The sequence below is a fragment of the Penicillium pulvis genome, assembly GCF_028828015.1.
Source record: "Penicillium pulvis strain IBT 33274 chromosome Unknown contig_7_segment1_segment0, whole genome shotgun sequence".
Lineage (NCBI taxonomy): Eukaryota > Fungi > Ascomycota > Eurotiomycetes > Eurotiales > Aspergillaceae > Penicillium > Penicillium pulvis.
The window spans coordinates 1,199,984-1,223,074 of record NW_026643079.1 but is presented as its reverse complement, the minus strand read 5'-3'; the positions used below and the strand labels follow the sequence as shown (position 1 = coordinate 1,223,074).

Sequence of the window (23,091 nt, the reverse complement as noted above, 5' to 3'; positions counted from 1 at the left end):
CTAGACGCGCGATAAGGATGAATTGGGGCTGTAGGGTTTAGTGGATCTTGGCGTGCGTGTTCTCGACATTGCACCGCCACGAGCTGATCTCCACGCAAATTTCGGGGGCTGAAATCCCGCTTACTATATTGTTGCTGCCTTGGGATTGCTCGTAAAAAAGGGGTATCTCATCGGGTATTGTAGTCTAATGGATAAACTTCCGGAGTTCCCAAGGGGTCAACTTTATAATGTTTACCTGTGGAGGTTCACCCCTGGGATGCTGGCGCTCAACTCCTATGACTTACTCGTCGCGACCAAACAGCCACAACTCCACTGCAGCCAAGAGTAGGTAAATTAGGCCGCTAAGGCATGCTGCGCTATTTTACAGTACCCCTCGCAGCAGCAAGTACTATTCAATCTGTGAAATTGGTCGATCGGTCGATCTTATGCAACGAACGACGCATAACGCAAAGCACCATGCGGCTATGACAAGAGTATACAATGTATCTGAAAGTAAGCATGCAGAAGGCATAGTACATGGCATATGAGTATTTCTAAAATCGATATTATGCAAGGGACAAATTTGACAATCTAAAAATCGCTCATGCAGTGACGAGCGCCTATTTCTGTGCTGACTGGAAGCTCACGCTGAAACGTTACTTGTTTCAGAATAAGCCCCACGAGCGCGTCTTGAATATTCACCACACAGTTTTTATGACACCTCAAAGGTCAATTTCGAAATCATCAAGGAAATAGCCGAAAGTATTTAAAAAGCGACTCGACTGCAGCGAATACGATGCGCAGGAAATCAATTGCTTCATGCAGATGCTGTGAACGGGTGGCCAGATATTGACGTGAAGCTTATAGTGAACATACTCGGACTCAACGAGAGCTCACAACATTGTCATTCCTTCTTTCGCCGTCAATTAATTAGAGTGGAAAGGAATGGGAATCGACGAATTTGCACTGGACAAGAGCAATGAAATGTTTACCACCCGGAGGAAGCAGCTCTTCAACAAGAAGTCTTTCGAGGGAATGGAGGAGTGACCATGCATAATTTTGTCCTGGAACTCCTCGACATTGGCATAATCTGATTCCCAGCACAGGTCCCTTGGTACCTTAGGCCAAATACCGAAGAGAGAGCTTTCTGTGCTGCGATTCATCGAATAGAAAGGATTTGTTCGATGGCCATGCTCGCAATTGCAGCTGGATCTTTGATGTTATGTAGCGGGCGAGAATCGATCCTTGATTGTTCAGGAAGAGCGATCTAAGGGATCAAGTAAGTTTTCTCAACTCAAGGACGAATGGAAAATTATGCCACAAAAAAATGTTGCAAAAGAAAAGAGAATGGTCGATGGGTGTGTCTCAATGACTTCAAAAAATAATATGTTGTTGTTGTGGAACCAAATTATTATATCACCTCTAGAGCCTCATGCATAGAAGTGGAGATAGAAACGGACTCAAAAACAACAAGAATGTTACCTTGAGTGAGTGAATTCGATTGCCGATAGAGATTCAAAAAGGAGAGAAATGGTACGGGAGTCAAGGTTGAGGGTTCCAAGAGGATAGGTAGATTAGTTACCAATCTTCCCTCAAATACGCTTAGCGTCCGCGCTAAGATCGGGGGATTCAGGGTCCTTTACACGCCTCGTATCAGATACCACTCGCTTGGCCCAGTCGATCCTAGTCAAAGCCCTCATTAAACTTGGAGTCTTACAGCTCTCTCTCTCTCTTTCTATCCCTTCTCTCTCAATGTCGCCGCTTGTGAACTCTCATGTCGTATTGATACCCATCACTCTTTCTCAATGACCATGTTCAACACGAGTTCGATAATATAAAACCAACGTGGAATGGTAGCATTCTGGTTGTAAAGAGTTTAAAGGTATTACAAAAGGCAAGGGTAGATAAGGGGAGGCAAGGATTCAATTTGGGCATCGAAGGGAAAGATTAATTTGTAGTGTTGTGAAGGTCTTCAAAAAAAAAGTGGTGATGGAGGTGGACTCAACAACACAATAATTGAAATCAAACGGGTCAATAGAGGTAGAAAAAGTCGAAAAGGTAGGAAGTCAGGTGAAAACCCCGAACGGGAACCGAAGGGGATACCATTACCAAAAGAATGGTAGATGACCCTTAAGTATTAGGTCCAGGTCCCCCCATTAACAATTCAATCCGCATGGTCGAGTTGGCTAGGCCCTCCCTAGTACAAACTAGCCACCGACGGGTGGTGCACACAGAGTTAGCCGTTGGGACTTGTGTGTACGGATTGAATAGACCGGGAAACATCCTCAGCTAACCCCCCTTGAATAGCAGCCGTATGGCGCCTATGGGGGGTGACCCTGAGTTGAATGTTTGCTACTTTTTTAAAATCAATCAGATAGGTCTTGACCCGCTGATCTCGAAAATGAGTTTAGATGTCTCAAAATCTAAGTATGTGGTGTGTTATGTGGACAGAAAGCTCGGTCGAGTTTTGAACGAGTTTCTGATCAATGTTTATGATTCTATTCCCAATGTACTTCGTAAGTACTCGGTGACGAATGGCAAAATCAAAGATGCGGGGTTCGATTCCTGGTCAAGTCAAGTTGTTTTATTTTTGTTTATGACGTTTTCGCAATACTCTATCTGAGATGATCAAGTATATCGGACTGCTGGTAGAGATGATTTGAAAGTGGATTTAATATCGAGATGGAATGCTGATTGGTAGGAGAGTTTGTGGACCCCACTTCTACTTGAATTGTGGCACGGCAGCGTCATATCGCAGCGCCCGAACGTCATACCGGCAGCCTGCAGGGCACGCGCATACATATTCCATATAAAACTGGCATGATGGACTACAAACCGAAAGTGATTATTTCAACAACACTCAACTCTACCATATCAACCTCAAAGTTCTACCCTATACAATCATGTTTTGGTTTCTTCTCTACGTCGTCACGCAGGTCATTCTACTTGGTGCCTGGGTGTCGGGTACCTTGGACCCGTACCAGAAAAGACTGCAGGAAATTGTCCTGTACATGATGGGCGAGACAAAGGCGTCTTATGCGCTTAAGAGTAAGTTTGAACATAGAACACCTGGACGTTCGATCTTTTCGTGCTAGAGTGCTAATTCGTGATATTAGAGAGTCTGACTGCCAAGGTCATCGCCGAAGACACGAATTTGAGCAAGCTCCAAGATCAGCTGGGCAACGGAATTGGGGGAGCTTTCAGCAAGGGCGGCGCTGGTGAAGGAGTTGGATCGGTCTTGAGCAAGGGACTGTAAAGTATCTCGATCCACTGACTATGAATGACTGGGGCGCACTTGAGGGGGTATTCGAATGATATTCCATTGCATGAGCTATTCAATTGCATAAGCATACAAATTTAGTTATGAGTTGAGCAACGTCACATAAATCACTGGGCCGAAATCCCATATTCATCAACATCATCAAACAATTGATCATCCAGTATCATCAGACAAATTCATCAGCATCATCAGACAAACATTTAAGAATCGTTAATCATGCATCCATAAAATCAAAAGTTTGGTCGATTCAAGATCGTATCGTCGCAGGGTCTCACCTACGTCAATCATATCAATCAATCTCCATTTCGCACGAGTCCAGGTGCTGTTCCGTCAGAACCATGGCGCAAAGTTCCTGATAGTATCGCGACCCCTTCCATGTGCTCCGTGGCGACCGCAATCCGACCGTATCCCATCCCTCAGCCCGGAGACGCATGATGCGCTCATTCATCGATTCCTTAACACGCATATTTCCAAACTCATCCACAATCGGCCCGGGCTCATGGTATGTCTCGTTGTCTTCGGTCTCGGGAACGACAGGATCAAAGCTCCAGAAAGAGGCATGTTTGAAATCACGTTTGCGGCGGAGATCCTGAATCTGTTTGACCTTTCGGATTTGCTGTCGGATTTCGAAGATGCTGTTGGCGACTTGTTCGCGGAGGAATGCGATTCCACGGTTCGAGCGGACGATCTGCGCTGCGCGGGCGGGCGTCAGGGTGTCGATGGGGATTGTGGTTACCTTTGCCCGAGGCTGTGTTGATGGCGGCGTGGGGTAAGGCGCATGGACGCTCGGAGTAATGGGGGAGAAAATAGCGGTTGTAGCTGTGCTTGGACTGGACGACTCAGACTTGGGCGAAGGAAGACCGGACATGCGAGCATTGAGCTGGGGAAATGGAATGACCTTGAGTGGCAGTCGTGGGGGGCGGAATCTGCTGTTGCGCTTGCTGCTGCGCTTGCTCTGGCCACTGCTCTCGTCACAATGAATTGAAAGTCTGGTATGCTTTTCGGGGTGCTTCTCACCAGGGACCTTCTCAACAGAAGCCTTACGAATCAAGAGAGGACGGGGCTTAAGGACTTCAGTATTGAACATCGTCTCGGACGGTCTGGGACCGCGTGATGGGGATGAAAAGGGGGACACGGAGCCACCATCAGACTCATCGAATGTGTCCAGGAAAGGATCATCCAGCCCTGAAATAGACGCATCGATCATGCGGGTGATACTCGACATCATCGAGTCACGTTCGCAAGGCACTCCCTGGATAGGCTCAAAAGTAGCCAGATATTCCTCTACGCTGACTGGGGTAGGTGGGCATGAGTAATCATTCTTACCCTTTGGTAGTCGAGGTAGATTGACAAGGGGAGGGAGAGCAGCAGCGCAATTGACAAAGTTTTCCAACGCCAGGCGCAGCAGAGTCACCTTTTTCGCTGAGTAGATATGGGCAGCCCGGCCCAGAAGTTCGTAGCAGATTGCAGCGTAGAATGTCAAAAAGGTTCTGTGTACAGGCTCAAGCTTTTTCAAACTGTCAGCAGTGCATGTTGAATGTCATTGAGAAGTACGAACTGGTTCCTTTGCATTGGCCAGAAGTTTCATGCAGTGAGCTGCACACTGCTTGTACTGCTTCAGCAAGTACAGGCGCTTCACCTCCACCAACGCAATTTTCCAGTCTTTCATTGTGACTGGAAGTAAAGATGGCGAGGGGAAGGAGAAGGATGCTGGGCCATTCTTGCTCGAAAATCCACCGAACATCGCGAAGGAGGGGCAAGTTGGTAAATGGAAGGAATGACTGGAAGACTAATTTGGGGACACAAATCGCCGTGGCGATGTGTGTGAAAATTCCGACACGCTGAAAGAGGAATATCGTTGATGTTGACATGGACGTGTGGAGGACGTGTAGGGGAAGTGAATGTTTCGTTTACAATTACGTCGCCCGTATTGAAAGTGGTTCAGGACGAAACTAGAACGCCGTCATAGTCAATTGAGAGGAAGTTTCCAAGCCCTCGGAATCCTGAGATATCATTGTCCTCGAATATAAATTATGGTATACAAAGCCAGATGCCTACCTACTCAGAATACCTTCAAATGTAGATGCTTGATGATGATTATTTATCCATACTAGAGGACGAATTCCAAGACCCCGAGAGCCATACAAAGAAGTAAGTCCGACTGGGATGATGAGAGGCACATACTAGTTGTGGAATTTATTCCGGCTAAACTGAGACATAAGAGATATAGGCCGACCACAAGCATAGAGGCTCAGACATGAAGGCGGAATTAACATCGCTCGCAAACCATACAGTATGTGGATAAAAGCATGCAAAGAACTGTCGGTCGAAGAATTGTCTTGGTCTAAACATCAGGAGGGTCCTTTGCCGCACCATACCGAGATAGTGCTTGTCCAGTGGCAGCCAGACCATCGAGGAAATCATCAAGAAGTCGCTCAAGCTCAGCAGTAACAACAGCATCGTCGGCACCTTCCATCAAGCTTTCCGCACTGGGTGGCATAAGGACGGGGAATGGTATCACTCCCGAGTCTGGTCTTTTGATGGCACTAGCCCGAGAAATGGCAGACTGTCGGACAGTGGGTGGATCATCATAGACGGGAGAACCAGGCTCGGAGACCGGGGTTGAGGCCTTTTCAACATCATCACGAGGCAAGGGAAGCTCAAGCGGTGGGATGTTGTTAGGGTCGATGATTTCGGTGTTCTCATTCCACAGAGGATGAGGTTCCTCCTCGTCAGGGCCGGGTCCATCAAGAGAAACAGAGCTGTCGTCGGGGAATTCACGGTCTCCGTTTGACAAAGTCAAACTAATGGTGGAGTCAAAAGACTGGGCTCGGCTGGTGGTCTTGGATCTTGGGCCTTCAGGGGTGGTTGGACGGTCAAATCGAAAAGGATCGTAGTCTGACTCAGATGCACTTGACAAGTTGGAGGCGGACGTTCCGGGACGAGAGATGTCAGACTCTTCAACTGGCTGAAGTGGTGGCAGTGGTGCTCGGAGAGTATCGTATTGATCCGTATTGGAGTCGTTTGACACCTGGTCAGACATCACAGGAAATGTCCATTCCATGGTGGCACGCTTTTCGGCCTGGAATTGTTCTTCTTGGGCAGGCTCAGGTGCGGATTCTGGGGCAGGTTCTTCTTTCTTGACCTCCTCCTCCTCTGTGTTTAAGAAGACTGGGAACTTCCAGTCCATGGTGGGAGGTCGGGGCCCTGACTGGGGCTGAAACTCTTCCTCTTGCGATTCCATATTTTCTTCGCCACTGACAGATGACTGTGAACTATTGTCGTTGGAGCGACTACCACGTAGACTTGATCGGTTTGCACGGATTGTGCCAGCATCAGCTAATTGGAAAGGCTGTGCGGATGGTGCACCGGCTGCATAGTGGGAAGAATCAAAGGAGCCGATATCAATATCAATGAAGGTGGATGTCACGGAGGACCGGTCTGTGTCGGTGCGGAGGGGCAGGTCAGAAATCGGCTGAGGAGGCTCAATGGGCACAAAATCGTTTTTGGTTTCATATTTGTAGCTCGGCTTTTCCTCGTCAAAAAGCCCCTCCATCGCAACAGCTCCCCGCCGGACCCTCTCGTCAAAGTTCGCTTTGTCTTCTGGGTTTGATTCATTGTCTGACGGGTCATCGTGGAAGTCGTGATCTGGAGTAGCTGTAGTTGGGCTGACTGACTCTTCCATTTCGGCCAGAGAAGCAGCCAACTGATCAAGGTCGATGACCGAGAACCTTCGCTCAAAGCCATCCGTTGTACTGAAGTTCCAATCATCCTCTGACTCTTCTGTACCTGGAAGCTCAGCGGCTGCAGCACCTCCAGGGTGGAACAAGGAAATACGCTGTCCTCCTCGTTGCGACCATTGATAATAATTCCTGACAAGGTCCCCCACTGATGATGTAGGGTATTCTTCTTCAGTGCCAGCAATATAGGGGTGTTCTAGGATATCCGCCATGGAAGGACGGGTGGATGGGTTAGAGTCTAGAGCATACGAGATAAGGTCCTTCAGCCCGTCGCTGTAGTCCTCGCTATCAAGCTTGGGTGTGTTCCTATTGAGTTGGCGTCCAATTTGCATGCGTTCACGAAGGCCTGCATTGGGTGGGTTTCCGGTGGCAAACTCAAATAATGTGCAGCCAAACGCCCATACATCAATCTAGTTGGGTCAGTAGAGGTTATGGAAATGAAGAAAAGTCACGCACTTCACTGCCATATTGATGGGCTTGACCCCGGGTTGAGAACATCTCTGGTGGCATCCAATGAGGTGTGCCAATCCATGTTGACCGCTTGTCTCGCTGGGACTGCAGGATTCCGGCCACACCGAAATCACAGATTTCCAGTCTACCTTCCTCGTGAATTAAGATATTTGCCGCTTAAAAAATGGGTTAGAAGCTTATCAGATAATGAGTGAGATCAAATAAGCTAGTACCTTTTATGTCACGATGGATAATCCCAGCATCATGAATGGCACGCAAGCCCACTACCAGCTCCCGGGCAATTGGAATAATAAATCGCTCTTCCAATTTATCGCCGGTTGCGCGCATCTGCAAAACCAATCAGAGTCTGTTGACATGTACACCGTAGATTAAACTCACCAGTGTCCGCACACTTCCACCAGGACAATATTCGCAAACCAGCCAAAGCTGTGAGTGGATAGAGATCGCTTCTATAAGCTCATTGATGTTTTTGGCACCTGAATCTTTGACCTGTTTCATCACTTTGGTTTCGTGAATGAAGTCTTTGATCGATTCGTCTCTGAAATCACGCAGAGATTTATAGTCCAGTGAATCAATGTCCAGCACCTTGACGGCGACCAGCCGGCCAGATGGCATCTCTCGTCCTTTGTAAACACGACCATAGGCACCCTTACCAATCAACTCTTCGAATTCATATGGTGGAACTTCTGTTTTCGCACGTCGGCACATCTCCTTCACGGCAGTCCCTTGATCTCGGGCCAGTTTTATTGCCTCGGCTTTGTGCCTAGTAATCGCTGCCACCGCAGAAGATGGGTCCAAGAACCGGGACCCACGTGTATCCATCTTGGTGCTTCTGTGAGGATTGAGTCACCTGTATCAAGGACAAGAAAATTCAACCGCCGTGGATGATGAAAGCACGAAATTAGAGAGTCACACGACGTTCACCGAAAATGGAGGACAGACGGTTCCTGATCTTGTTTGCAAATCTTCTTCGAGGTGGAAGATATTCAGCGTGTGGCAAATATGGGTGAGGTCTCAGGGAATGACGAGTAGAATTAGAGACGGAGGTAGTAGGAATGGGCGGAGAAGTAATAGACTCGTCAATGTCACTGATTTGAGTTTGACTTGGAGTTTTATTCTGCAATATCAACCGAGAATTGCCCAGGTTGTCAGACGGATCATCCAAGCTCGGGACAATGTTCTCTTGATCCAAGTCAAATGAACAACTGTCGACAAGCTGCTGGTATGAAGTGGCGAAATTACCACCCACAGGTCTAGCCTTTGGAGGCGTAGCCGGACGATTCTTGGCTCCTAGAGTTGGAGACTCGGCAGCACAGTTCTCTGTCTCTTCAGTAGTACTGTAGTAGACAGAAGACGTGGGTGGAGTTCCAGGGCTCGGAAGTGGAGGACTGGAATATGGAGACGGCGGCGCTTCTAGCAAGTCAAACAGCTCAAACAGTAACGTGCTTGATTCAGAGAGAGAGTCCGGGGGCAGGCTGGAGTTATTACCAGTCGGAGACACTTCCTGGTGTTCAACCGAAGACAATCCTAGTTCCTGGCGTTGATTCAGAGACACTTCCTGATGACCAACCGGGAACACTTGCTGATATCCAAGAGCAGGGATTTCCTGGTGTTGGCCCAGAGATGCCTCCTGGTGTCTACTTAAGGACACGTCCTGGCCGAATCCAAGATCCCGAAACACGGGACGGGTAGAGCTGGTTCGGGGCAAATTACAGCCTTTCCTATGTTGAGAAGTGTTAACAATTTTTAACGATTTGACTGCAATGATCACCCACGTTGATGGTGTTGACAGGAATTCACCGATCGTTGGTTGATCTTCAGATTTGAAAGATGCCCTGCAATCAGGCGTTCGCTCAGACTCTGAGCTAGATGCAATAGAGAGACTCGACACGTCTAGCAGTCGAAGCACGTAATCGTGATCGGTCGGAGTAAGGTCAAAAATAGAATCCTCCGATACGAGCTGTAACTGATTGTTGCAGTCAGCCATGGCCTTATTCGTGGATTATTTCATGCATAGTGTTGGATGGAAATTGAAGATGGTGGTAGGGAGGATGGAGGGGTGAAGGAAGCAGGTACAAAGATGGAACAAAAACATACACAGCGTGAGCTCGGCACAGTAGATTGAAACGAACCTATCTGGATGTGACTCGGGCTCCGTATCTAGGCCTACTAGCACAGCAGCGCGGTTGCTTGACAGGGTCAACACAGGATCTTCATGCGGTGTGTCCTGCCCTCATCATCTGTTGCAAAGCCCACCAAATGTAGGTAATTATTAAGTAGATGTCTATTTAATTGAGATGATATTGCGTCGGATGAGATAGAATGGAGACGTTCAAAGTTGTATAGTGTACGTCGCCGCTCATCTCGCAACGGTCGGCGAGACGATCATACCACGTGACATAGACGCCTGAGGCATTATATATGCCTCAGGCCATGATTTTTACAAACGCCAAGAACAACATAATCAAGTGTAAGATATGAAAATCGGTCTCTCCATTAGGGCTCTCTCATTGAAGTAGCCTGACGAGCTTAGAGGCATGTATCTCTACTACCCTGGTGATAGAACAGTTCGGCTACTCAAAGTTGCAATGATGGCGAGGTGTTCGGCCCTATGATAGATCATCAGACCTTCTTGACTGCAGATGGGGAACATTGTGATATATTGCGTATCCATTAAGGTGGGCAGTTCAGCTGGTTATTACTGTGGCTGGGCACATTCCGAGGTGGTGATTGTTTTGCGTGACGTCTTCAAGGTTGGCTTCTATCGAAATCACTACAACCGCTTGCGTGAGCAACCTACGCAGAGCACGCCATACGATCGGAAGCCGAAGCTTATAAACACGCTTATAAATACAAGGAAAATGAAGTCAGATAAATAACATATAATGCATCGGTCCTCGCCATCAAAAGCATGCACAATAAATCATAATCAACAATCCACAGCAAACAAAATGGCAGACAACCTCCCAACCCGCAAACTCCACCTAACAGCCTTCATGCGCCCAGTTTCTCTACACACAGGGGCATGGCGCTACCCAGGCTCCTACCCAGATGCAAATTTCAATTTCAAACACTTAACAAGCTTCATCCAAAAGCTCGAAGCGGCCAAATTCGACGCCTTTTTTATGGCCGATCACCTCGCAGTCCTAAACATGCCCGTCGAAGCCCTAAAGCGCAGCCACACAGTGACATCCTTCGAACCATTCACTCTCCTCTCCGCCCTCTCGGCTGTGACCGAGAAGATAGGTCTCGCAGCTACAGCAAGCACAACATATGATCAACCCTACCACGTTGCACGTCGCTTCGCAAGTCTAGATCACCTAAGCAATGGCCGCGCAGCATGGAATATAGTTACAACCGGGAACCCGGAATCCAGCCACAACTTCGGTCTCGATGAGCACATGGCTCATGGAGATCGATATAAGCGTGCGCGGGAGTTCTACGATGTTGTGACTGGGTTATGGGATAGTTTTGCAGACGACGCATTTACGAGAGATGTGGAGACGGGTCAGTATTTTGATCCCGAGAGGATGCATGTTTTGAATCATGTTGGAGATGAGTTGAAGGTTAAGGGGCCTTTGAACATTGCTAGGCCTGTGCAGGGGTGGCCTGTTATTGTGCAGGCTGGGCAGAGTGAGCCTGGACGGCAGCTCGCGGCTGAGACGGCAGAGGTGGTATTTTGCAGCCCGAGGGATATTGGGGCTGCGAAGGTGCTTTATGCTGATATTAAAGAGCGGGTTATGAAGGCTGGACGGGAGAAGGAGCAATTGAAGATCTTACCGGCGGCAATGATCATTGTTGGGGATAGTAAAGAAGATGCGCAGAGGAAGAGGCTGGAGTTGGATGCTTTGGTGCATTATGAGAGTGGTATTGCTTCTTTATCGATCATGCTTGGGGTTGATGCTAGTGTGCTTGATCCGGATGGCCCTTTGCCGGAGGACTTACCGGAGACAAACGCAAGCAAGACAGCCAGGGAGAGTGTGGAGCGACTTGCTAAAGAAGAGGGATTGACTGTCAGGCAGCTTGCGCAGCGGTCTGGAGGATATTCTGGCTTGGCGTTTCTCGGCTCGGCGAGTGACATCGCCGATGAAATGGAGATCTGGTTGAAAGAAGAGGCCTCGGATGGCTTCACGTGCGTTTTTCCGTTTTTGCCTCAGGGACTGGTGGAGGTGACGGATAGGTTGATTCCGGAGCTGCAGCGAAGAGGGCTATTCCGAAATGATTATACTGACTCTACGCTACGTGAACACTTTGGCCTCGACAGGCCAGAGAACCAGTTTTTCTCTACTAATTGATTGGAAAACATCAGTGTGTTAGGTACATACCGAGCCATGGTACTCTGGTATTCGAGAATCACACGAGAAAACCACGTGCAGATGCTGTGCAGCATATAAATCTTGGCAAGATCACGTACTATATGGAGTTCGGAACTACCTGAAACTCTTAACGGGCCCCAGCACTCTACTAGATTCATACTAAACACTTAAAGTAGTATATACATACATAGTATCTACGTCGCCGACTCCGAAAGAGATCATGAACCTAAACAAGCTTTGCTAAGCTTTGTGGGGCGACTGGTACGTCATTCAGCCTTGTAGGGAGAAGCCGAAGATCAAGCAACTGGTTGATCCCAAAATAAAGTCTTACGTCATAATCCAGGCAATCACATTAAATTGTGTCGAATTGACCTGATCTGGACCAATCAACGAATCCACTGGTGAGGTCAGCTTCATTAGCAACTTGTCCGACCCCGCTTAGAGCCTTCTACGTCACGCCAACCAAGACTAGCTTGGAATAAAAATAAAATCTTCGAGTTGTAAACACAGTTTCTCTCTGTTTTTGTTTACTTCTTCCCAATTCCGCTCTAAGATTATCGCTATGGTCACTACTAAGGTATATGGACTCTGGAAAAAGTCGCAGACCGTAACTTCGGAGCTAGCGCAAGATCCGTCGCAGACCCCAGAGACGATCTTCAAAAGACTGTACGAGCACCACGAGGCTCATTTGAAAGAACACGGAGCGCATGGATTATCCAAAGAGGAGATCGAGGAGTTTGAAAAGAAGGATGCTGTGCAGAAAGCTCTAGCATGTGGACATTGGGGGTCTACGGAGCCCAGTGAATTATTCCTTCAGGTACGGTTGAGCTCTTAGAATTAGACAGAGAACATTCACTAATATAATCCAGATTTATCACGATGTTCTTGGTTCCTTGGACAAAGACCCCAGCACTGGAGTGGTTTCTCCCCCGTTGATCGGGAGCCGAGGCGTTGTTCCCCTCTCCATTGTGGCGCCGTTGCCGGACCTCTGCCGCCATTTGGGCAATTGTATTGCACGCGCTGAACATGAAGTATTTCTGGGTACCAATTTTTGGATTCATTCTGAAGCGGCCACTTTGGTTACAAATGGTATTCGGGAGTTGAACAGGAGAGCCGGGGAACGGGGGACAAAGGTGGTGATGAAGATGGTGTATGATCGTGGAGATCCAAAGCAGGTAAGTGCATTGAAGAGAAAATTTCATCGGAATCTATGCTAATTGTGTTCAGGTTTTAGACAACCGCCTCGAAGTTAGTGGTGAACAACGGACAAGCGACAAAGTTAGACTTCCGGCGCCGCACGAGATCCCGAACGTCGATTTGAAAGTGATCAATTTCCATCGTCCAGTATTTGGCACATTCCATTCCAAGTTCACTGTCATCGATCGACGCATGTGTCTCTTGCAAAGCAGTAATATCCAGGACAATGATAACTTGGAGATGTTGTCTCATATCGAGGGACCTATTGTCGATGCTTTCTATGATGCCGCGCTCCTGTCTTATGGGAGGCCCCTTGACCCTCCGCTGCCTATGTTGAACTCTCCCGCTGAGAGTGCTCCCATTCCTGCTCATCATGGAGAACAGACGTTGGATCCCAATGAGATCGTGCCCGAAGATCTACAAGAGCATACTTCCTCTTCTCCACATTGGGATATCGATTTTGAAGGCGAGGCAAAGAGAGTCAACCACAGTATCAACCCTCGTGAAGGGGAAACACCTACTCAGGCTGTGACACGTCATCTGAGTATGTCAGATTTAAGATCAACCTCTCAAGAGCTCTACTTACTAACCATTCACCAGACACCACTATCCAGCCTGACACAACTGGGAACGCTCCCGATACCGATCAAGACCCGAGAATGACACCATACATCCTGCTACCACAGCACGAGCCCTTCCCCATGGCCGTCGTTAACCGAGAGCCCTACGGATGTGAGTTATAGCCCCTTCAAGCTAAACCAAACCAAGCATAATTCTAATAAGCCAAAAGCTCCAAACCACAGCAGTACCCACAATCCCCAAGACGCAGCCTTTGTCTCAGCAATCAACAACGCAAAGCGCACAATCTTCATTCAAACTCCTAACATGAACGCCGAGCCCCTTCTGGAGCCTCTTCTGGCTGCAATCCGTCGAGGCGTCATCGTGAAGCCCTATCTCTGCCTCGGATACAACGACGCAGGTGAACTATTGCCATTCCAGAACGGCACGAACGAGATGATCGCCAACAAGCTTTACAATTCTCTTAAAACGGCTGAAGAGAAATCAAGATTTAGAGTACACTACTATGTTGGAAAAGACCAAATTCAGCCTATTCACAACTCGTTCAAGAAGCGCAGTTGTCATATTAAATTGATGATCATTGATGAGCAAGTTGCTATTCAAGGTATGTCGTCTTCCTCTTATTCCTTTCGTCTTCAAATACTCGAGCATGCGTGCTAATAATTTCCTGCATTACAGGAAACGGTAATTTGGATACCCAATCTTTCTTCCACAGTCAAGAAATCAATGTCATGCTCGACTCCCCTCTGGTCTGTAAGGCATGGCTGGAAGCTATCGATCGGAATCAGAATACCGCCAAGTATGGTGCTGCGAGCTTTGAAGATGGCTGCTGGCATGACCCGACTACTGGAGAGATTCCTCCTGGATCAATTGGTACGGATCCTGGACACTTTAGCTGGGCTAAGGGTGTTATTGGAGCCGTGAAGCGGGTGAGAGGCGTTGGTGGATTCTAGTTGGTGGAATTCAGTGCACATGTTGGCTTGGCCATTTAGTATTGCTTGTATTTATTTTTGGAAATAGCTTGTGCTTTTGGTAACTAGCTCGGGTCTTGTGATATGTGATGAGATACATATCTCTCGAGGGTTTTATTTATGATTGTCGAATTTATCGTTAACGATTATGCTACATCTCCATGGCCATTACCTTTCTACATTAAAGAAGTAACGGTTTCGTTGCAGTGGAATGGGTGTAGTTTTGATTGTCCTTGATACAAATAGTTGGTTGATGTGTTGACAGTTGTCGTATTGGTGTTGAAGATGAGGAGACTATGTCTGACTGAGCGTTGAAGATTAATGACGAGACTTGGTGTTTCATTGGTTTTCGACACGGTGCTTGATTCGCTTGGGTAACTGGCTCAAGATAATGACTATTTATAGCGCATCTTATCATAGATTAGCGTACTTTCAGGAAGCTGATGTAATACAGCTGGTTGTTTAACTAGTTACTGAGTTACCCCTCCCCTAATTCCTACTTCATCAACAGGCACAACTTGGAACAGCACCTATTATTATTCGTTTTAGCTATGGGAACCAACTGGTCGCAGTTTTTCCCACCTGCGCCCTCTTTGACTGAAGCTAACTTGCCTAGCCAAAGAGGCAAGGTTTTCATCGTCACTGGAGGGTACTCTGGTGTCGGTCTAGAGCTGTGCAAAATCCTTTATCAGGCTGGAGGCAAGGTGTACATCGCAGGGCGCTCAGAAGAGAGTGCCTCTCAAGCCATTGCTAAGATCAAATCTTCAAGCCGTTCATCAGATGGAACTCTTGTTTTCCTTCCTCTCCATCTCGACGATCTAGCAAGTATCAAGGCAGCAGTAGAGACTTACAATGCTGCAGAATCCAGGCTAGATGTCCTCTTCAACAACGCTGGTGTTTCAAACCCACCACCTGGCTCTGTCTCGACACAGGGCCATGATCTCCAGCTTGCAACTAATTGTCTCGGCCCCCATCTTCTGACAACTCTACTTCTCCCGATCCTCCGGCGCACCTCTATGAGTGAATCGCCCGCTTCTGTACGCGTTGTATGGACAGCCTCCATGGTTGTTGACATGGCTGCTGCTGAAGGGGGTGATATCCTGCAGGGTATTTTACAAAAATCCACAACCCCACAGCGCGCCTACGAAGGTACCAAAGTAGGCAACTGGTACCTCGCCCATGCATTGGATGTCCAAGAAAGACACAGCGGGATTTTGAGTGTGGTTGTGAACCCAGGAAATCTCAAGTCGAACTTGACCCGTCATATGTCCTGGCTGGTGCCTTACGTAGTAGCACCCCTACTTTACCCGGCTAGGATGGGTGCATACACGGAGCTCTGGGCAGGCCTTTCAAATGAGCTTACGATATCTGACGGAGGGAAATATATATTGCCCTGGGGGCGTTTGCATCCCAGTCCAAGGCAGGATTTGTTACGGGCGATGAAGAGCAAGGATGAGGGTGGTACGGATGTTGCCGCTGTCTTCGTTAAATACTGTGAAGATCAGGTCTCGGAGTTTAGGTAGTCAGCGCCTACGTCCTCATTTCAAGACTCACGAAGTTCATACATTAGATCGGCGCTCAATGCAAATATTCCTTCAAGTTTGGCAATACTCTCTCTTGGATCTGCATGCTTTGAACATAATACGGAAATGCATTTGTGGGAAGATTTCCCAAAAGGAAAAACAAACGGCACCGATTTCTAGAAAGCCCAGCAGGATGTATGTACATTTATTGAAATTCTACCTGAATTATAAGACGTAGAGCCCAATCGGTTGTGGTGGCCGCTGTACTGTTGCGTTTTTTATAGACCAAAGCCTACAGACCGAATTGCTCACGCAGAGTAGTGGCGAAGCGGGAAATAGCTTCGTCGATCTGGTCGGAGGATGCAGAGGCATAGGTCGCGCGGAAGAACATCTTCTCCATGATAGCTGAGCTATCGGCCTTGAACCAGCTTCCGCGCGACAGGAGGACGGAGTGGTCGACAGCGGACAAGAAAATCTCTTCTTCGATAGCCTCGCGGGTCTTGCCAGCGGCAACGCCGGGGTGCTTACGCCAGTCGACCTCAATCCAGTGCTGTTGAACGTTAGTAAGGTCTTCTTGGGGTTAACGGGACTAGCAGAACTTACGAACATGCCCGCAGCGGGGGCAACCCAGTGGGCAATGTCGCGCGGGAGGTGCTTCTCGCAGGCGTGCAGCAGGGCATCACGGCGGTCGGTGTAAGACATGCGAAGAGCGATGAGCCAGTCCAGGTATCCGGAGTGGCCCCAGTGCTCGTCCAGCAGCTTGTAAAGAACGAGCTGAGAGATACCGCTAGGGTTCTGTGAAGAGACCTCGAAGTTACGAACAAAGCGCTCGATGATCTGCTCGGATGCAACGATCCAACCGACACGAGAACCGGGGGAGACGACCTTCGAGAAGGATTCCAATCGGACCACACGGCCGTCAACATCCATGCTTAGGAAAGAGGGGACGAGGGATTTGATAAAATCGTCGTGAGTGGCGGGTGGGGGAGGGGCGGTAGCTCCCTCGCCGCTGTAGGGCTGCATCTGCAGGAAGTAGTATGGCTCGTCCTCGATGATGAGAACATCGTGCTTCTGGGAAACCTTGTACACGGCCCGGCGGCGCTCAGCAGACTGGGTGGCTCCGGTAGGGTTCTGACCTGTCGGGATGGTGTACAGGACGTAGGGCTTGCGTGCTCCACGAGCCTTAACATCCCAGTTGCTGAGGAGCTCGTCCATAGCCTCGGGAACAATACCCTCCTCGTCAATGGGCAGGGCAAGTGCCTTGAGGCCAAGCGGCCAGGCAGTCTCGGCAGCACTGGCAAATGTGTATTCCTCCATCATAATATAATCGCCCCGCTCTGTGAATAGGCGGAGTGCGGTATCCCAGGCGTAGGTGCTACCGGCAGTCAAGGTGCATTGCCAATCGGCGTACGGGGGGTTGTGGATGAGCTGCGAGTGTCAAAATGTGCTATATTCTACAAGTTAAAGGAGAGGTACCTCGGTGTGTTCTGTGACGAATCGGAGAAGCTGGGGAGCTCCAGTAGCCTGGCCATAGTTGAGAGCAATTTCCAAATCTGCCCATTCATCGTCAGTTTCAGACATATGCCAACATGTTTTGAACAAATCCACATACCATACAAGCTCTTTCCCTCCTTGATATCGTGCTTTCCAGAGTGTAATATAACACCTGACTCTCGAGTAGCTTCCGGAGTGAAGCCTGGGGGTGTGGGGACCTTGATATCGAGTTGCTCAATTGGGAAGTACTCCGAAGAAGGCAGACCACCACCGAGAGAGAGCATGCCTAGAAAAACATTAGTTTATTACAGTTCATCTCAGTATCTCCTTGTATTTCTGTACCCGGGTTTCTCAAGTACTGTGCTGCAGTCTTCAATGTCGAAGCCTGATAATCGCGTTAGGATTTAATTTTTAAAGTTCAAGACGGTATTCCGGAATACCAACCTTGCGAGACTTGGCCTCGAGCGACAAGAAGTCTGTATAACAGTGATTAGAAACATTTCAAAGGTCTTTGTAGCTAAGCGCAAGCGATTGGACGCTTTTGTAGAAGATCATGAAACTTACGGTCAAAGCGCTTGGCCTTGGGCTTGGTGTAACAAGCCTATATGGCGACGGACAGCACAATTGGTCAGCCATTATTCAAATACTCCCCTCTCTCCGCAAATAGCACAGTTATTGTATCGTTCTAGTCGTCGGGTGCATACCGGGCTCTTGAACATATCACTACTGCAGGCCGGCGCAACACCAGTGGGCATCTTTGCCATCTTCTCGCGCCAACCAGGAACGCCTTTGAAGGTCAAAGGATCGGGGATCGACACCGCAGAGGTATCAGTGACCCCCTTCATCTCAATATCCATAGCAGAGGGCGGGCTCATATCGACTCGGTGACTCGGTGCGGGTAGGAAAGGTAATTTGCGGTAGTAATGCGATAGGTATGTTTGTGCGAAAACTTGCGGTGAGCTATGCTAAGCACTGACTCGGCCGGGCTATGCGAGAATTGAGAAGGGCGCAATAGTCGCTTCAATGTCGACGAACTTATGAAAGAGTAGTGAAGGTTGACGCCAAAGTTAAAGTGGGAACGGAGGCAAATTGTTGCTATCCGATGGAATTTACATGAGCGTTATCCACCCGGCAGCGCAGTTCCGATTGGGGAGAATGACTCATCGATACACATTGGAATGTACAATACGGGCGCTTTTTCAACATGAATAGGCGATTCAGCCAGTAGTGATGTGGAATGTGGATTTCTGTTATCTAATGTCACCCCGTGCAGCAATATGGTTCGTGGTGTTGACGACGCAGCTATGACCTTGTCAATGAAGGGCGTACAGATACACTTTGGAGGGGTACTGATACAATGCAATACGCCGAGCTACTTACGACCTTCTGTTGATTGGCGGTGTATACGGCCAAATACGGTAATACCAAGACACTGAGCCCCGCATAGATAAGGCTATCGCCGGCATCGGCGCGATAAGCTTAATGCGCTCGGAGTCCGGAGTAAGCACTCGGAGTATATGATTTCTTTCATTTTCGACTCCGAATCAGCGGACAATGTCCGCCAAACTTACACAATTCCTCTGAGCACCACCGGATACTGACGATACACTTATACTTCATTATCCAACTACCTATAGATATAGGATGCAAAGTGCGCTAGCCTCAAGATATGCGTTGAACTTTGCGGAATACGAGCACATTCATGAAAACAGAAAACCAAACATGAAAAGATTCGAAGCTTACAATTCACAATTCGTGAGTTATTTTTGGGGGGGGGTATCCGATGGAGATCTGTGTGGCAGTTTCAGAGTGTTGGTCGCATCACCAATTTGTCTTTGTCTTTCATCCACTATTGTTCATCACATCTTTGTCTGATATGAATGTGAAGTTTGGCATTGGTAGTACCTACTCTCGATGTTCGGCCAGAGTTCTATCGCCTTGGTATATGTAGTTATAGTCATGCAGTTCCTGTTCAGCTGAGTAGCTAGCTTGATACGGAATCTATAGGAGAATCCATAGGGGATGATCGATGAATTCAAGTTCGAATAAAGATCGATGATCCCTGGGTGGATATGTTGCGGCATAATTTATTGTCGCCAAAGTGCTGAGAAGACAGCTCTATAAACATAGGCAGGATTTTTGCTTTCTAATTGACTGTGGCTGATGATCAAGTTCAAGATCTTGGGAAGTTTTGCCGTGATATTCCCACAATTTTCAGTCTAGCAAGCAGGACTCGCGATAGTGAAAATCATTAGTAAAGGGGGCTGGCAGCATGGTTCATTTTACTGTAAATGCGTGAGCGGTTGACTCACATTTAATAAAAAATATATTTATCTCGACCTACAATGCCCAAGGTACATCTCTGAGCAATATTCATCTTTCCTACTCTTAATGTACGTTCTTGAGTGGAATTTTCTAGCCCTGGAAGCACACTAGGTTCTTAGATGAGTAAACAACGAGATAAAGTCTTATCAGGTGTATGAAGGCGGATATCCTCGGTTCATCACCACCAATCAAGACCTTCGTATTTATGGAGATGTCTGAGTCAAATGACAGCGCATGGACTCTAGCTCACTGTCATGGAATGGTCAAGCCACTGATTGGGTACAATACATGTTGATTGCATTTAAGTTCACGTTCAAGGTCGTAAGAAATCATTTCTGACTGCACACATCGCTAGCAGCCATCTGAACTCGCTAAAATAAAAGTTACATCACATAGCGCATGGGGTTTAAGCGGATCCCTGGTATCATATTCATCATCACGCCAAAGCAATAAACCCCCCACTATTCTGCATGTCTGGTTGGATTGGCATCCGGCCTAGGGCCCTCGCAGGCGTTCCACGGATGACTGCATGGCTTTCGGGCTTTGTTCCATACTTCACTCCTCCTGAGTCTTCGCTTCACCATCCTGCTCGACGTGGACGTGCTCGTTGGACTCGAGAGTATCGATGTGACCGTCTGGGTATTCGACACTGTTACAAACAATAATCAGTATTTGTGACTCGTAGATAGATTGAAAAGGGGAGCAGAGTCGCAGCTCAAGTAGGTTGAAGGAAGCATCTGCGGGGAAAGTGGAGCACGTACATGAAGCCCTTAATGAGAGAGTATTCGTGCGTGATGGAACCGCCCTTCTCCTTTGCGATCTCCTTAGCCCTGTTGACATAAATGTATCAATATCGCGTTCTATAATATCTTGGGGAAGGCGGGGAAGAACTGACTTCTCCAGCTCCTCAGCCGAAGCACCGCTCTTCAAGGTGACCTAAAGATATCAATGTCAGCAGAGGCTTTGAGGCCAGAATTCTGAGACAAAAACAATATTGGAAACAGTCACTTACGTTGTACTGAGGCATGATTAAGAAAGGAGTGTTGAGTCTTAACGGTGAAAGAGCAAGAAAGTGCAGTGGGGTGACAAGGTTAAGTTTGGAAGTCTGGTGGAGATAAGAAAGAGTGGAGATGGAGACGGAGGGGGCAGTTGCTTTATATATGCGTGAGCTGATAAGAGGGGCCTAACTTGGTCTTACGCCATCCATTTACCAAGGACCTTCGGCGATTTTTATTACGAGCCCCTGGGCTTAACTGGCTTTTGACTTTTGGCTTGCTTCAATTATTCAAAAAAAGGTTACACCACATCAACTCCTCACTGTCAAACATTGATGTCGTGATTTCTCTACCAGAAACCATTCAAAGCTAGAACCAAGTGTTCAAATTCAATTAAAAACAAAATGGAAGCCTTATCAAGATATACAGACGTGATTATGAATTAAATAAAATCTGCCGCCTACTGCGCCACTTGCGCCTGATTCTGGCAGCTTAGATTAGAGAACCTCCCATTTCTGTATCCTTGGCCTTTTTTATTCAAATTCCACCCGCTGATGTAACTATGCGGCATGATCCCCGATGACGTGCGTCTCCAAACGCGGGGCACAGTCACGTGGTATCTCGGACCACTTCATAGTCCGACCATTCCGTCTTGGTCCCGAGGAGGCATGTTCATCCCATGCATACCCTTGTATGCTGGGCTGGAAGGAGCCTTCCACCCGTCCAGCACCTTTCCATCAGCCAATTGATACACTTCAACACCAAGTGGCCGGCAGGTCGACCCCATGCCGCCCTCCTTGTCATCCCAGCCCCAGTTAGACAGGTCGCCTGTGGAGAAAAAGAGCATTAGTATCCATATGCGCCAAGGCATCTCCGATATCCGATACGTACCACCAGGGCATGCCGAAAGGGCACACAAAACATCCACCTCGGCAAAGAACTCAAAATACTCGCCCGCCTTTGCTGGTGATGTCTCCATAAAGTACTTTCCTTCCTCATCCAATCCGGTCACCTGGAAGACATTCAACACATCGTGAACATCCAGCTCTGTTAAGCCGTAGGGTGCCACCGAACGTGTTAGGTTAGAATGGCAGTGAAAATCAAAGGTCTCTCCACCCATAAGGAGATTCACGTAGGGATCGCATCGAGTACCCATTAGGTCATGCACGCGTCCTCCAAACTGTGTTGTGCCAAACGTAACCTCTGGCCTCCGCTTCCCATCCGGTCCTAGCACATCATGCAACTGTCCGCCGCCCAGCGAGTCGCCTGTGATTGTCACCAGGGGCCGGAGATAGGGCAGGTTGGACCAGAGACGGTCGCCCACGGAAACGTGTGAGGCGTGTATCTGCCGAGTTCGTGCTGCCCACATTCGCTCACGGGGGTTTTTCGCATTCCAGATGTTCAGGTCACCAACTTGGGGTCCTTTCGGTGTTGTCAAACGGCAAATGTGGCCAGCGGGAACCACCCATGCCTGACCAGAGCATGGCCGGACTGTGAATGAATCCTTTGGGATACGTGCGGCCGGGTCCGATGCAGTCTTTGAGATGGACTGGTAGAGCTGCGAAGTCGCATGAATGCCCGAATCCGGGGGTGCTGTGTAGGCCGGGGGAGGCCGACGAGGAGCAGTCATTCTGAGATTACAAGCGTAAATGTAGATTGCACGACACCAGTATTGCGATTATGCTCGCGACTGAAGAACAGAGTATTTCCAATTGAGGGAGAGACCTTGGAAGGAGAATCGTTTCATAGTTCGGGGGCGTAATTCTATTATATATCGTCTTCAGGTACACAATCTCGGAGGATTGCCGTTATCTACATGTGGTCCTATCATCTGGGGCTTGCCCCGCATAGAACACCGCGGGAAACGTCTCTATCAGGTCTAGCCATTAGTGGTGTCAAAGGCTGTCAACCATGGGCGTGCATCAAACTGTTACGAAATCAAATTGTGACAACCCCGCCTCCCATTCCAATGCGAGTGTCGAGAGTCTTTGTGCATCGGCCCGATAGGAGGGGCTTTCTCTTATCGCCTGAGAACCGGCCCGGTCACTGATAAGCTGATAAGATAGCGAAGCTTGCTTCGGCCTTGATGCCTGACCTCGATGCCGCGATTTTCATGCCTTGCCGCCTGAGGTGTCACTCAGAAATTGAGCTATCTCACGCTAAACCCCATCAGGATACAACTTTTTTTCTTAACCGGCTTCACATATTTCCGCCCCGAAAT

General features: G+C 48.3%; 10 protein-coding genes across 10 annotated transcripts; 4 read left to right on the top strand and 6 right to left on the bottom strand.

Moving 5' to 3' along the window:
* Positions 1-2,882: 2,882 nt before the first annotated feature.
* On the top strand, positions 2,883-3,235 carry N7503_008397 (uncharacterized protein; the record flags this gene model as incomplete). Its single annotated transcript, XM_057067944.1, has 2 exons — positions 2,883-3,027; positions 3,096-3,235. 2 exons carry the CDS (start codon positions 2,883-2,885, stop codon positions 3,233-3,235), a joined length of 285 nt encoding a protein of 94 aa, XP_056918799.1.
* A 313-nt stretch (positions 3,236-3,548) lies between these two features.
* On the bottom strand, positions 3,549-5,003 carry N7503_008396 (uncharacterized protein; the record flags this gene model as incomplete). Its single annotated transcript, XM_057067943.1, has 2 exons — positions 3,549-4,766; positions 4,818-5,003. The coding sequence occupies 2 exons, from the start codon at positions 5,001-5,003 to the stop codon at positions 3,549-3,551; spliced, it is 1,404 nt and encodes a 467-aa protein (XP_056918798.1).
* A 600-nt stretch (positions 5,004-5,603) lies between these two features.
* N7503_008395 (putative serine/threonine protein kinase) lies at positions 5,604-8,292 on the bottom strand (the record flags this gene model as incomplete). The annotated part of the gene is made up of 4 exons (XM_057067942.1): positions 5,604-7,409; positions 7,456-7,625; positions 7,683-7,797; positions 7,849-8,292. 4 exons carry the CDS (start codon positions 8,290-8,292, stop codon positions 5,604-5,606), a joined length of 2,535 nt encoding a protein of 844 aa, XP_056918797.1.
* A 79-nt stretch (positions 8,293-8,371) lies between these two features.
* Positions 8,372-9,457, bottom strand: N7503_008394 (uncharacterized protein; the record flags this gene model as incomplete). The annotated part of the gene is made up of 1 exon (XM_057067941.1): positions 8,372-9,457. One exon carries the CDS (start codon positions 9,455-9,457, stop codon positions 8,372-8,374), a length of 1,086 nt encoding a protein of 361 aa, XP_056918796.1.
* A 964-nt stretch (positions 9,458-10,421) lies between these two features.
* Positions 10,422-11,765, top strand: N7503_008393 (LLM class flavin-dependent oxidoreductase; the record flags this gene model as incomplete). The annotated part of the gene is made up of 1 exon (XM_057067940.1): positions 10,422-11,765. The coding sequence occupies one exon, from the start codon at positions 10,422-10,424 to the stop codon at positions 11,763-11,765; it is 1,344 nt and encodes a 447-aa protein (XP_056918795.1).
* A 583-nt stretch (positions 11,766-12,348) lies between these two features.
* On the top strand, positions 12,349-14,515 carry N7503_008392 (IQ calmodulin-binding motif protein; the record flags this gene model as incomplete). Its single annotated transcript, XM_057067939.1, has 6 exons — positions 12,349-12,603; positions 12,656-12,961; positions 13,014-13,527; positions 13,584-13,715; positions 13,774-14,166; positions 14,241-14,515. The coding sequence occupies 6 exons, from the start codon at positions 12,349-12,351 to the stop codon at positions 14,513-14,515; spliced, it is 1,875 nt and encodes a 624-aa protein (XP_056918794.1).
* Positions 14,516-15,084: 569 nt separating this feature from the next.
* Positions 15,085-16,056, top strand: N7503_008391 (steroid dehydrogenase; the record flags this gene model as incomplete). Its single annotated transcript, XM_057067938.1, has 1 exon — positions 15,085-16,056. The coding sequence occupies one exon, from the start codon at positions 15,085-15,087 to the stop codon at positions 16,054-16,056; it is 972 nt and encodes a 323-aa protein (XP_056918793.1).
* A 292-nt stretch (positions 16,057-16,348) lies between these two features.
* On the bottom strand, positions 16,349-18,425 carry N7503_008390 (aminotransferase-like domain-containing protein; the record flags this gene model as incomplete). Its single annotated transcript, XM_057067937.1, has 8 exons — positions 16,349-16,606; positions 16,660-17,484; positions 17,533-17,609; positions 17,669-17,836; positions 17,893-17,935; positions 17,995-18,026; positions 18,115-18,151; positions 18,255-18,425. 8 exons carry the CDS (start codon positions 18,423-18,425, stop codon positions 16,349-16,351), a joined length of 1,611 nt encoding a protein of 536 aa, XP_056918792.1.
* Positions 18,426-20,430: 2,005 nt separating this feature from the next.
* Positions 20,431-20,902, bottom strand: N7503_008389 (uncharacterized protein; the record flags this gene model as incomplete). The annotated part of the gene is made up of 4 exons (XM_057067936.1): positions 20,431-20,524; positions 20,637-20,705; positions 20,771-20,811; positions 20,888-20,902. The coding sequence occupies 4 exons, from the start codon at positions 20,900-20,902 to the stop codon at positions 20,431-20,433; spliced, it is 219 nt and encodes a 72-aa protein (XP_056918791.1).
* A 599-nt stretch (positions 20,903-21,501) lies between these two features.
* On the bottom strand, positions 21,502-22,500 carry N7503_008388 (urea carboxylase-associated family protein; the record flags this gene model as incomplete). Its single annotated transcript, XM_057067935.1, has 2 exons — positions 21,502-21,698; positions 21,762-22,500. The coding sequence occupies 2 exons, from the start codon at positions 22,498-22,500 to the stop codon at positions 21,502-21,504; spliced, it is 936 nt and encodes a 311-aa protein (XP_056918790.1).
* Between the last annotated feature and the right edge of the window lie 591 nt (positions 22,501-23,091).